This window comes from Clytia hemisphaerica, unplaced genomic scaffold, assembly GCF_902728285.1.
Source record: "Clytia hemisphaerica strain Z4C2 unplaced genomic scaffold, Clytia hemisphaerica genome assembly, whole genome shotgun sequence".
NCBI lineage: Eukaryota > Metazoa > Cnidaria > Hydrozoa > Leptothecata > Clytiidae > Clytia > Clytia hemisphaerica.
This window is the reverse complement of record NW_027103678.1, coordinates 58,870-73,332: the sequence shown is the minus strand read 5'-3', so window position 1 is coordinate 73,332 and position 14,463 is coordinate 58,870. Positions and strand designations below refer to the sequence as shown.

The 14,463-nt window shown below is 35.1% G+C and overlaps 1 protein-coding gene across 1 annotated transcript; it reads right to left on the bottom strand.

The window, feature by feature from the left end:
- Positions 1-8,906: 8,906 nt before the first annotated feature.
- Positions 8,907-14,422, bottom strand: LOC136803663 (rhamnosyl O-methyltransferase-like). Its single transcript, XM_067060383.1, has 6 exons — positions 14,120-14,422; positions 13,543-13,653; positions 11,302-11,492; positions 10,430-10,562; positions 9,547-9,679; positions 8,907-9,064 (listed from the first exon to the last, which is right to left on the bottom strand). Exons 1-6 carry the CDS (start codon positions 14,307-14,309, stop codon positions 9,016-9,018), a joined length of 807 nt encoding a protein of 268 aa, XP_066916484.1. The 5' UTR covers positions 14,310-14,422; the 3' UTR covers positions 8,907-9,015.
- Between the last annotated feature and the right edge of the window lie 41 nt (positions 14,423-14,463).

Here is a 14,463-nt window from a genome sequence, read left to right as displayed (position 1 = left end):
TTAATCGATCTCTTTTAAAAATAGTTCCATTCATGTACGGAATAAGCTGTGAAAATTTTAGAAAAAAAGCTTAACTGAAACTGAAAATATTAAGCTTTAAAGGTATTTTTCTCCTATATTTTGCAAAAAAATGACAGAATTTGCCGTTTTTGCTGATTCAGCCAAATTTTTTATATATAATGTTAATTTTTTGTTATAAACTATTAACTCAAGCTGATAGGAATGGATTTTTTGCTGTTTCTCACATTTATAATTTTCGGTTTTATCAATGCTGATTCTAGGGCCCCAAAATACTGGTTTACCTTTAAGATGCTATATCTTTTTTAGGTGTAGAAAGTTTCCTATACCCCATTTTCATAACTTATTTTCAATATTTAGGGAGCTAGAGTGAGTTATATGCAATTTTTATCTAATTTTGGTGTTAAAATATTTCCTTCAGACGCAAATATGTTATTTTGAATCTGTCTTAAACCATCAAAAACATGCTCATTTTTAAGTATAACCATCATTCTTTCAAAATAAACAAAAATCGTTTAAATCTGATAAATCTACAAGTCAGAATCCTCATTTTAATGACGACTTCCGTTTTGGGGGCCGTCTCCGTTTTGGAGACCGTATACTGTAGCATCTTTGTGCCAAAAATCAGAAAAAATGGTCCAATCTCGAGAAATGCTTGTAACAACGGACGAACGAACGAACGAACGAACAAAGGCTAATATATAGGACCTCCAGGTAGGTCCAACAACCATCTATGTATTTGATTAAACCGTAATGCATGGCCCCCGGCGTGCGCATCGAATTGAGGGGGGCCAAAAAAATATGTCGCCCACCATGGTTGGGCGACGAAGAAAATTTTCGACTTTTTGCCCTTATTTCACCCCTCTAAACGGTATATATAAGATTTTTCAAAGTAAAAAAAAAATACTTTGCAAAATATTGGGGGGGGGGGCCATAGCCCCCCTGGCCCCCCCCCCGGTGACGGGGGCCATGTAATGGCGGAGAAAAAGTAGTAAATAGTTATTTAAGTTACTTAAGTTCAAAACACATCGCCCGGGATTAATATTATTTGGCTTTTCCAGAAAAAAATTAAATATGGGAAGTAAACATCCTCCAACGTTTTTCGGAAGTTTACCCCCCGAACATCTTGACATTTTGACCCATCAGACAACAGGTTTAACCCCCGCGGCATACAATTGAACCCCTGGACATTCAAAATTACCCCCAAACAGAGCAAAATTACCCCCGGACAAGGTAAATGTTGTAGATTTCTCACTACCCCCCCCCCCCAACTTGTCATTCTAGACATAGTTTTTTGACAACTTTTTTCGGTGTATTATATTTTCAGAGCCCACATATCAACAAATACCAATTCTTTTATTTAGGCAAATCTCCATTGACTAAAAATCAAGAATGACCAAAATCGGAAGAATCGACATTAGAAATACTTTCATCAATCTCGAAAAATAATTTGGAATAGAAAGCTTTCAAAGTCTAATTCATTTAAAATCTAGCCGATCAAATTAGAAGAGAGCCTTGATAAAGAAAAGAAGAAAAAACTTTCGAAAAGATGCCATTTATTAACATAGCCATGTAACCTTCTGCTAGAATAAGACTACGTATAATTTCACTGAAACATCCGCAATTAGCTCTTTAGTAGACACTAGAATAGAAATGCGAGAGAAAATTTGGCGTTTAGCTTTCTTAATCACTTATCGCAGCGACCTTTATATCTACCTTCATTCTTCACAAACCTTCTTAAATATCATATAAACGAAAAATGTTTAAAATATCTAACAAAAACATCCTATGTCCGCCACTAATTTCCCTGAATTTCTCCACTTGCTTTTGATCGTCTCTTTATTTCCTACACATTAAGCAAAGAGTACCATCTTAAAAATTTTAAGTATGACCCGGGTAGGGGTTGAATATCACAGCCTTGCACACCGAAGCCGGATGCTCTAAAGTCAAGGTAGAAATATCAGTAGCGTAGACAGAAGGGGAGCAAAATTTGTGTAGGAGAGCAGATTTTTATGACACTGTAATTATCTATTCATAATGTAAAAAGATAGGTGATTAGAGTTTCATAAAAATCTGCTGTCCTGCACAAATTTTGCTCCCCTCCTGTTTACGCTACTGAATATATTGAGATTTTTGGATATTTTATCGCGTGAGAATTCAAAGCTCAAGCGAGATTGGCAATTTCGACATTTCCGTTTGATATTTCAATTTCGGAAGGATTTCCTCGCTTCGAGGCTATTTTTGTTTTAAGATACTACAGGGAGTTCTCCCTTTCCCCAAATATTATAACTTTAATTGTAACCCTTGTGCTACATTTGATTCAGTCTAGGACAATATTAGTTAAGCCAATACACTATAAATACCTTTTGCTAGATGTGATCGTGTTATATGCCGAATAATTAAAAACTCCGGCATTAAAACACTGAGCACTAATTTTTTTCTTATTATTGTTTCGATGCTGGAGTTTTTAATTATTGAACATAACATCGCATCTAGCAAAAGGTCAATCTATAGGCCTCCTATACAACAAAACCTAAAAAGTGTTCTATTTAGCCACACGTCCATAGAATCTTTACGAATGTTTAGAATTTCAACCCGCCTCTCTTTTAAGCAAAGAAAACCAAATATTAACTTTATCTGTTCGATCCATCAATAATATTAATTAATTAATTATCACCTAAGGAATGAACTAAACAACAACTTCACGCTTTTTTATAAGAATATTTGCAAATAATACCCCAGTAACGCTCAATGCTTTCACAAAGAATGCCATTCTATTCTTCAGGTGTGTATTACATGTTAAATTTAAGGTTGAATTTCAATTATAATCTAAGAATACCCTAGCTTACGAGTATTTTAGAATGACTTTCCGCGTCAAAAAGTTAAGAGTATCCATGATGAAATGAAAAAACACCATTCTTATAATAAAACAAGAGCCGCAAAGATGCGGATAAATATTTCCTTTACAAATGTTAAAATAATAATTGATGTCTTCGAAAGATTTCAAAGTGCTTTAACTCGCAGATAACATCAAGCAACACAAGTCCCTAAGAATTTCAAAATTCCATTTATGTTATTGCCAGTATTTACAGGATTATTCATAAGATGACTGTAGGTTCAAAGCTACGGATCACGGAATATATCCAAGCTGAACCCGACTGAGAACAATAATGCAGTAATCAAATTGGCTGGAACTTTAATTTTCGTTAGGTGGACTTTAAATGGATTTTAGTATTATACTAGCGGTCACCCGGCCTCGCACCGCCAAGTAGAGTGTTGTTGAACACATCAAAAGACCTGATTATATAATTATTATTTCAAGCGGTGATTTCCAGAAATATTATATAGCCAAAAAGGGCAAATATTTAAAATGAAAGAATGACAAAAAGGAGAATATTTCACAGTAAGAAAACCAAAGAAAATTTTATATATTTTCAAAATGAGATGAAATATTTTGCATTATACTTTCATATATAAAATATTGTAAGAAATGTAAAAATTTAAAGTAACTTTTGGAATTTGTTGAAATAATGTACGTGCTCCCGACAGAATGCAAAAAAAAAAAATCTCAATTTTTATATACTGGGAAACATTTCATAATCTGAAAGAATGTAGATAGGAAAAAATTCCCCTAACAGAAGCCATTTTATGATTTCCAAAAGCATGCTGCAAGAGCAAAAATGTCACATACTTGGAAACAATCAAAATTTCCAAAAAAATGTCAAAAAATAAATAAATTGTCATGCCAGGAAATCATTTGGGTTTTCTTCATTTTTTAAATGCATGTGGAAGAAAATGTCAAGTTCACGACAAAAGTTTTCCACGTTTTGAATGCACGTGTAAGAAAATCTCCAAATCTATCACAAAAGTTTCCACATTTTAAATGTACATACCGTCAACTGCTTTAACTTGGGACGATTGGTCGAAACATGGAACTGTTTGATATCTGGTCTGTATTTTCATTACTAACTTGTTAAATCTCTTTGACAACAAATTTGTTTTGATAACTCCACCAAGTTTATCAATCATACTTCCTTTCGTAACATGTCACGATAACTTTCACTGATAGCGCCAATTGTAGAATTAGAGAACGCCCGCTGCCTAACCGCCCTAACCGCCTATCACCGATGGGATTAACAAATAACGCGTGTGTAACTTGCTGTACGAGTGGCGTCAAACGCTCCATCGTTTTGCCATTTTTTTAATACGCCGTTCATTAAATCAAATCAAATGACTTTGGAGGTTCGGTGAAATGGTGGCAAAATTACCGTCCCATGTTTTGTCAGATAGTCCCAAGTTGGAGCAGTTGACGGTAAGAAAATCTCCAAATTCACGACAAAAGTTTCCACGTTTAAAACACACGTTGCATAAGATCTCTAAATTCACTACTAAAGTTTTCCACGTTTTAAAATGCATGCGGGGAAGAAAATCTCCAAGTTCAACAAAAATTTTAATTGTACATGTGAGGTGTTTTCAAATTATTAACATCCATATTCAATGCAATAAACCTTTTAAGAAGTATAATGTCATAACATTCTTCATATTGGGGCCGTGGTGTCCTGGATCCGGTTATCAGCTTTAAAATTTGAAATTTATAACTGCAACGAGTTTTCCTTAACTGTCACTAACCCCAGCAGTTAATTCATTGTTGTAGATAAAAAAACTTGCATTGTCGGCATTGCAATTTTCATTGGGTGCAAACTTTCTTCATATTGCAAGTATGTAATTTTTCAGGTATAACATGGTCAGATTTATTCACAGCCACTTGCCTTCGTATGATTTATGTAAATATACAAACAAAATTGAAGTTAGTTTTTTGTGAAAGTTGATAAAATGTCCTGTTTTTCCAAGACCAAGAGATTGTATCATCTCTCATTCCAGCTCATTCCAAACCAACAGAATGTAAACGAAACATCAAATCCAGAAAGGAATATTAAGAAAAGTTCACTGTCGACCATTCCTTGTGACAATCGTACAAAAAAAATCATGATCCAATTCAACTCATCAAAGCATATAAACCAAAGCAAAGAAAAGTAGCGAAAGAGCAAAAGTTGTTGTCTATTTTCTGCCATCTTTGTTTTGACAGTCCGATCAACAATACGCTTCTAAAACGGCCGACGTTGCCCGATCGACAAGGAGAATAGAGCGCCGTAGGGATTTTTACCACTGACGTTTCTCGAAGAAATGACGTCTTCCGCCTTGAAAAAAGAACATCCTACTGTTTTTACCGCCGGAGCTTGATTTAAAAAGAGACTCATGTACAAACTCACGAAATTGACCAAAACCGAGCGTTAGACTTGAAGAAGAAGGAGGAGAAGAAGGAGAAATATTACCGTTTTAACAAATATTTCCTACATAGATAGGAAATATTTAAAAAGCGTGTTTGGTAGATTCAATAGTGTAAATTTATACATACACCTACAAAATTAATGTGAGCTCCCAAGAGATAAGTAGGTAAAGAATAAAGAAAACGAAAAGCCTTTGTTTTTGGTTTTGTTTTTACACAAGTCCTTCCGTTTCATATCAGACACATATATTATATCAGGCCAGTGTCTTGCTATTGTTATATTATGCTGATATAAGTAAAAAATGTTTTTCTTTTCATCTTTCCGATCAATCTTGCTCCACATCCGTGCCAATCAAATGTGAAAAAGCTTGTGAATTAAAATACATAAAATTGATGAGTAAGCACTCTTATTTAAGAACAAAACCTTTAAAGGACATGTTAGTTTAAAGTCCTTCCAAGATTCATTACTCTTAGGTGCCAAATAAACGTGGGGGTTCGAATAAAAGGGGGGGGTTGGAAAATTTTTGAAATTTCAATAAACGGGGGGGACCTAATTGCCGGGGGGGTTGGAAATTGTACTTATGAAAACCCAAAAATAAGGTAAATATAGGCTAAAATCAGGCTTTTTGGAGCAAAATAAGGGGACTTCTTTTAGCCAACTGAAAATATTCTTTAAAATTAATAAACGGGGGGGTCCTAATAAGGTCCGGGGGGGTTGGAAAATTTTCGAAAAATTAACAAGCGGGGGGGACCGTTTATTTGGCACCTAAGAGTACCTTCTCTTGGATAATTGAAAATCAAAGCATGAGAAAGAAAACGACCGAGAAATCTTTATGCCATGAAATATTTCAATAATTATGTCACCCATAATTTAAAAATCGCAATGAAAATATTTAATGAAGAAGAAAATGAGAACTTTTGCGAAAAGCAGCATTTTAAACTTTGAAGACCTTGTTTTCGGCGAAAAAAAAAATTTCAAAAATTTCAAGTAGTTTAATTCTTTACAGACAATTTTAAAAGTGCCAAGGAACCCAAAACAAATCTATCTTTTCGTTTTATCTTCAAATCCCTCACAAATTTTCTGACTTGAACGCCATCAGCCCCATAACTTCAGATTATGATTTTTGGTCAGCCTAAGCTGAGCATTCAAATCCGTAAAATTCATTTCTTCTTCCATCATCATCATCATAAGACGGCAAAAAAAAAATCCGATTTCCCGATCTCACTTTGATTTCTAAACTTTCTTCCGATATCGGGTTAACTTTTTGGGTACTTTTAGCGTGCGTTGTTTTTACAGATCATAATGTGGTGTTTCGAGATGGCGGCTCAAGTCAGTGTGATACGTCAGTGTTGTGCCAAAGTATTTCCAGTGTAAATCTGTTGCAAGCTTCAATTTCTGTCATTTATTTTTTTAACTCGGCAAATCAAACACATGATTTTCATCAAGGGGATTCTTTTTCTACATCTTTTGAAGGTTTGAAGCCTTTTGCTCAAGTTTTTGTTTATGTTGAATTTTCTGATACTTTTTATTGCTGCTTTTTATTAGTTTTTGCATAAAAACATATTTTTCTTGTTTGCCTCTAGGTGGGATTGATGGTGTTATAATGTTATTGGAATTTGATAAAGTTTACAAAAGTACAGCTACTGTCTAAATTTGATAAAGACTGGATGCAATCGTGCTTTTTTGGACTTGGTTTGGACGTGTTTGATAAGGCGAATCGCAAAAAATTGTTTGGTTCCCATCATTTCTACTTTAAAAAGTGGTGGTCATTCGGTCGGTCGGTCGAAAATATTTTTCTTTTAAGAAGCAGCTGCATCTTGTTGAAAGGGAATCCGTGTGAACTGATCCAAATTAAGAAATTGAGAAACCGTGGATATACTGGTTTTCGGTTTACTCCATTAGCATGCGGCTCGCTACTTCAATTTGAAAACTTGTAAACACAGAGCGTGCAGAGGTCGACAGTGGAAATCCAGCAAAGCAGCCGAAAAGCTTTCCGACTCTCCAACTCTACCTGCTGACCGTAAATCAGGGTCGGTCAGATGACAGGAACCAAATGATGACATCACATCTCCTATTATTGGACTTGCAAAATTATGACAAATGGTCTTTGGAATTTGATCTATATCTGAATATAAACAGTTCTTGTTGAAATTGATCAAACTATTTTTCACGCAGTTCCGGACGCAGATTGTGTTTTTCTAACCTTTTCTAACCTTGGCGCACGTTTTGACTGAATGATGGAATGGAATAAATGGCGATAACAGTTTATACATATCTCTTATCAGACTCGCAGAAAGCGGACTGCAGAAAGTTATGAAAAATGGTTTCTAGAATTTAATGAATTTTACCGTCCCAGTTACACAACATGCACACTCTCATCACAACTTGCACAGCCATAACAAACAGATCCATCTGGTCTTCATTTAACATTGTTTTAAAGTTTAAAAAACACTGCCAGTGCTTGGCACAGAAGAGAGGACTCCCAGTTGAAATTAATTGCTACTCCGCTGCCCTGTTGAATTTATTTATTATGGTCGTGTGTTTATTCCGCCAAGGCGGTAAAGCAATCACCCAAATTCATAGACCAATCAAAAGCGAGTTTAAAGCAAAACGGGGGGAAAATGAGCTTCCTCGCATAGCTATGAATTTTAAGTTTTGCTTTCGATTATCATTTGCAACCAGCAAAGTCTTCAAGACGGTTGTGTGCATGTTGTGTAACTTGACGGTACTAAACTACAAAAAAATTTTACGCAGACTGGATGCAAATTGTGTTTTTCAAGATTTTGTCATTTTGCCAAATTAGGCCCAAAAATAGGGTTTTTGTAGAAAATCTGTTCATGATAATGAGATTCTCCTGAATTTTTTATGCAAATTGTGTTTTTCTGGAGTTTGCGCTTTGTGACTTAAAGTTTGTAGCTTATTATCATAACTGACTGGAATGAAATTAACAAAAAGTTTAATTACACTATGTTTCTCTTTTATTTTATAGTAATGAACTATAGCTTAATTGTTTGATGTCATAGAAACAGTGCTACAATGCTAAAGAGAAGTATACTTTGAGCTTCTCGTGGGGGGGGGGGGGGTGGAGGAGCTCTCAGGCTTGTTTTAAATAATTTTAAATCAAGTTATCAAATGTTTCACAGTTTGTACATTATTCAACATTTTTAGTCTACTCTCTTTCAGTACATCTCTTACATCTGTTAACCCACTTATTAAAGCTATCTAGCTAAGCTCTATTGGCTGACCTTCCAGCCTCGGCTGGTTTATTTTTATTTAAAAAGCACGTCCACATCCCAACTAAGGATAATAGTAAATGACAGCTAGGTCGCAGGTCTCCTAGGTTCAGATCTACCGGTGAAAGACTGTAAAAATTGAGTGACCAAAACTGATGTCAGTGGCAATGAATGAGTTACACAACAATAACATATGTTTTTTCAGGGTGGTTACTTTTGAGTAAAACTAGTTGTAACGGTACTAATCTTTAAAAAATCCTTGGCAAGATTTTGTTTTTCGTATGGACCCGTTAAACAAATGTTTAAGACATTTCAAGACTCGTTAACTCCCCTTAGAGAAATTGAAAATTGAAAAAGTAGCAGCCAATCAATATTTGTGAATTTGTACACATTTGTTTATTTCTAAGCCTATCTTATCCTATCATTATAATGTACAAGGATTTCTTTTTCCAAATCATCGCATCTTCTTCGCATAACTATTTCACTCTCTTGAGATATCCGTCCCAGTTGAAAGTCCCGTTATACCTAAAAATTGAATTACAATTAAAGTCAACCATTTTCAGAAATTCCTACATCGCAATTAGCTTAATATAGCAGCCTATTAGAGCTCAATCTGAAAGGCTTTTGAGAAATAAATCCATTGTATTATAGTGGAACTGCCATACGTCCATTGGACGTAAAATCTAAAGGATAATCAAACGGCTTCAGAACTTTACTTTCGCTTAATATTGATGAAAATCTCCGGAATGACATATTTTTAAACACGCTATTTTCTAAATTTGAGATATTCAAGCTACCCGCAGTTTTTGACTTACCGGGCAAGAGGATAATATGATTTAAACGTAAAGAAAATTTTTTAGAGATCTAAATCGTCTTGATTCAAGAAAAATAAAATGGCATGAAAGAACAATTTTATAAATATAAAAGGTAAAGAAAAGGTGTGTCTTATAATTTGCATGGAAGAATGATGAGCTCACTTAAAACGTTAAAGAAAAGTAACTTATTACCCGAAAAAGTCCGTATAGAATGCATCAACTTTGTAAAATTCTTCGTGACGGTTTAAGAATCCTTTCAACAGCTGATGTTTCCGTTGGCCCCATGCTTGATATTGAACGTCTTCTAACAATCCTTGTCCACTCACTGTGACAACAATAAATATATCTTTAACACCCTTAAAATAATCATTCTTGATGACGTAATGATAACTAGGTTTGGCCATTGAATTACAGAGGTTGTGCCGAGTAGAACTTAATTTCGAAAGATTTTTACCCATTGTAAGAAAAGGTGCCCTAAATATGAAAGAAATTGAATTTTTCCATAAAGGTGATAGAAGAAGGATTATCTTCGTGTTTTTTGTGTTTTGTGTCACACTAACTTGCACTCAGTACCAATCCACCCTGGGATTAAGCTATTACACGATGAATTTCAGAAGAAAGGTTGACCTAAGAAGCTTTAAGTTCTTGTTCACACGCTACGATTTCGTTTTGCTCCGAAATGAAATGAAAGCCATTCCATTGGTTAAATTCAATTTTTACGTCACTTTTAACCGATAGAGTGGCTTCATTTCGTTTCGGAGCGAATCGGAACCGCTACGTGCAAACATGGTCTAAACGCTGGTGTCACCCTTTCAAAGTAAGACATCACTAATGAAGACGCTTGACAATGAGGCATAAAAACACTGAAAAATGAGACCGGAGTTACTGAATTTTAAAATAAAGAGTCAAGAAAATTCATATAAATTAGGTCTTAAGTCCTGAATTTGTTCTTAAAGAATAAGAGCAGGTTAAGGAATATGAGTGTTAACAAGATAACACGGATTCACTGATTCTTGTTCAAAAAAAGAGCTCCATTTTCACTCTAACACAGAAATGTGATAAACAAAACACTTACCGAGAGGAGTATCAGGCGAAGTATCTTCAATGATGAAATAGTCACCAGGCTGCATGTATTGATGGAAATGCTCCATCACACCCACCACATCAACATGACAATCTTCACTGATGATCCAAGGATGTGGTAATTCCTGGTGGTTGATGGGAAACAAAACATTAGTTGTCAGAGAGCTAAATATTGAAGATAAGCTACACCAAGGGGGTCGATAATAAAATCTAGGGCACCATGCTGATTAGTGACGTGGAAGTGTACCCAAAAACCTTGAAAATCCTTTTAGTTCCAAGAGGTACTAAAATACCAAAAAGGTGGTATCCAGAGAAATATTTTAAAAAATCGGTACTAAAATTAGTAATTTTCATAATTTTATGAATCTTTTCCTGAATTTTTCGTGATTATTTTTCAAAGTTTTTGCAATCTTTCAAAATTTTAAAATTTTCTCATTAAAAGAAAATTTCCCAACTTCAATTACTTTTGCATTCAGTCAAATGTCTTCAATGTTTTCTCAATTCATAAAGCAGCATTGCTTAAAAATATCTTTGAAAAAAAGTATTTTTGAGAAAATATAATGAAAATATTATGTTCCAAAAAATGCCAAACAAAGAGATAAAACAGTCACACCTCAACAAAGGTTTACTGTTGAACGTTTTTGAGCACGCAAAGAGAATTTTTTAAGGTCTTGCTGGCTGGAAGGAGACTGTGACGTGGTTTCAACGTTACGGACTTTTTTATGAATATTATGGAGATATTTTTTGAGGTGGTGCTGAAGGCTTCTAGAAAGGTTTCTGAAAATTTAATCTTAATCATTCAAACACAGAAGAACGAACAAGACGAAATTTTATTTGAGACCACAGAGATTATAAAAAGGGTACCTTTAGCATTTCAGGTGGAAAGGCTTTGGCAATCTTGTTTGCATCTCCTTGTCGAATAGTGACATTTTCATCGTTCAATGCTAAATCTTCAACCATACTTAATTCGATATCGATGGAATGAACGTGTGTTTCGATACCGTAACTTTTTGCTGTGTCTGCCATCCATAACGCACATGCGCCAGTATAAGCACCTAAAGAAGGAAAAAAAACAAGAGTTGTTGTTTTAAGTCTGTCTCAGAAGTAAATGGAGACATTACTTTTTTAACAATTTCTGAGAAATCCCTAGAAAAAGTGGTTTGATTGGGAAAATATATGTAAATGAACAACTTTTAGACTTTTACCAATTCTCAGTATATAAGGAGAAATGGCCATCGTTTCAGAATTTCAAGTATCAATATTCATTCAGTAAATTTAAGTTTTTCAAGGTATTTTTAGAATATATAATCTAAGACTCAATTCTTAAGGAAAATGACATCCAAACAAGGTGCAATATAGACCAACCACGGACAACACTGTTCCACAGACCCGTTGGCCACACCTATCCACCCAAATCGTCCTTAGTTAGGAATCGACTTTGTTTTCATCCCCATTTTTGAAATTCAATGGCAAAAAAATGCACTCAAAGCTATCCCCATTGGGATTTAATACGCCTTTCCCGATATCGATTGCGCAATCACAAATTCACGGGAATTTAACATGAAAGCGAGGCTGGGTAGGGTGAATTTTGTAAACAAACCACGTAAATCACTGTATTTTGCTACAAAAATTACTCCCATCCAAAGAAAAGCACTTTATTTATCTTTATAAACATGAATAAAAAGAAGAGACCTGTTTATTTGCTCTTTCCTTTTGTTTCGAGTGTTTCTCACCTTTTATCAGAAAGAAAAAGAAATATTTTTGAGACTGATTTATAGTGAGAAAGGCACACACACACCTTACACAAGGAAAATGATTGTGTGAAGCAATGAGATACTGTGTAGTGTGTATCACTTCAACGTTGACTTCGTTTATAAGATGAGTGAAGAAAACACTGCTAATGAAGAAAAATACTTCCAATCAAAAAAGACTCGTCCAGCTAAAAATCTATCTGGTGGACATGGGAAATACTGTTGCATTCCAGGATGTAAAAGTGCAACTGCAGATTCTAAAGGAAATAAAACGAATATATCACTTTTCAAAATCAGACAAGACTGGGTAGCAACTATTTCAAAATTCAGACGAAAAGGAGGCAAAGATACCCCTTTCTTGCTTGGCAACTGTTGGATGGTCGTATCCTTGACAGGGAGTTTTGGTGCTTGGGCTTGTCTAGATTTCCCTGGTACACCCCATTGTTGTGACCTACTGGTGCAGGCTACTTCTTCAGGGATTTCTGTGAGTCCTTTGAGTGAGTATAAAGCAATCTCCATAAGCAGCCCCATCACATGATTACAATAGCCAGAGTTCCCTGCCACACAAGTACAATTGGCAGATACTACCTGGCTTGTAATTTTATTTATACTAACTGTTAAGCTCCATTTATTGTCTTTCATACTGGCTTTGCTGATGGCTTTAAAAAGTATGTGTCCATCCTTCTCCATAGAATATATATTGTTCGATGAGATATATCTTTCTGCTTGAAACTTGTGTCCTCTATCTCTTGTTTTTATGATGGCACTTCCAGGTGTTTTACCACTGTTCTTTCTATGAGTTTCGATCTCCTTCATCCCAAATGCAGGTAGTGAAGCAAAAGATTTTCCCCATTTTACCTCAGTCTTTTGAACATCAGATTGTGTTTGTGTTGTTGTTGTTGAGAGTGGTGTTGTTATGGGCTGGTTTTTTGAAGTATTTACAGTATTTACAGGAACAGAACGTGGACAATCACTTATAAACATATCAACATCTTCTTCATTGTATATAATTTCAATAGGAATTTCTTTATTTACATTATTTACAAGTTCTGTGAAGATAAATTCTTTCTCAGTCAATCTGCTACTGCTCGCCGCCATGATGTTTTGAAAATGTACCCTACCCAGCCTCGCTTTCATGTTGTATTTCCGTGAATTTGTGATTGCGCAATCGATATCGGGAAAGGCGTACTGTGGAAAGAAGTTCTATCGGGACTGTGAGACAGGGGTGTTCAAGCAGTAAAAAAGAATTCACCGTCTCCCTCTTCACCTACTATATGAAAGACAGGCTAGAACGGGGTTTTAAAAATCTTTACTAACTTTGTAAGACGTTGGAGAAAAGAGTTGATTTTCATACCCGTTTCGATGATGGTTTTTGGTTGTAGTTCCCATATAAGTTGTTGATAGATCACCATGTCACAACAATCTTTCATCATGCTCAACCCTCGCCACCTTGTACAATATTTCCCTGAAAAGAAAAAATACACCTGTGAATGCAGCAATTCTATAGACGTAAAAAATTGAGATTGAGAGTATGTACATGTTTTTCTTTATATGAGCAAGTCTCTGACCCAATACCAGGCTCGCATAATGCTAAGTATTCTATTGTTCTTAAAGAATAGAGCCATTGTTAAGGTACCAAAAACTTAGCCTAAATATGCTTATAAACGTTATGCTTATAGAAAAAACATGCATGGCCCCAGAGGTTTGCGTGAGTGAATACGTGAATTGGATTTTATCATTGCGTGAATGCGCGGATCGAAAAAATCTGCGTGAGCGTGAAAATCCACTTATTGCACGTGTAAATAGGTGAATTCCACACTTGTGTACCAAAAAGATCGAGATTGTGAACATTAGACTAATAGACCATTAGGCCATCACTCCCTTTGGTGAAAATCTCAACTAAAGAAATAGATTAGAAAAATATCACATACCTTTCGAGACCTTCTTGAAAGTTTCCATATCAAAAACACTTTCTTCTTTTCGATCTTTGATCGATTGGTATCGATTCTTATCGCATAACAATTTATCAATTTCCACATAAATATCGTTCTTACACTTCGAGTAATATGTTGTATCTGTGATTAAGCCTTTCTTGATATCCTCTGTTGTTGTAGCGGCCATTTTGGAATGATGTAATAAAATAACGAAATCCTTGGAATTCTGAACTTAGCGAACACAAGTACGATTTCTCTGATGAAAGAGGTTTTTTAGTAAGTTGATGTCGACGGTTTGATTTAAAACGGTTATAAAATGTATTTATGCTTTTTAGCCTTGG

Excerpts from the sequence above, each read along its gene's own strand:
- LOC136803663 (XM_067060383.1), bottom strand. The coding sequence starts at position 14,309 with ATGGCCGCTACAACAACAGAGGATATCAAGAAAGGCTTAATCACAGAT. Across the intron at positions 10,563-11,301 it reads TTCCACCTGAAATGCTAAAG|GAATTACCACATCCTTGGAT; the intron begins GTACCCTTTTTA and ends ATCAACCACCAG. Across the intron at positions 9,680-10,429 it reads TTCGCCTGATACTCCTCTCG|TGAGTGGACAAGGATTGTTA; the intron begins GTAAGTGTTTTG and ends TTGTTGTCACAG.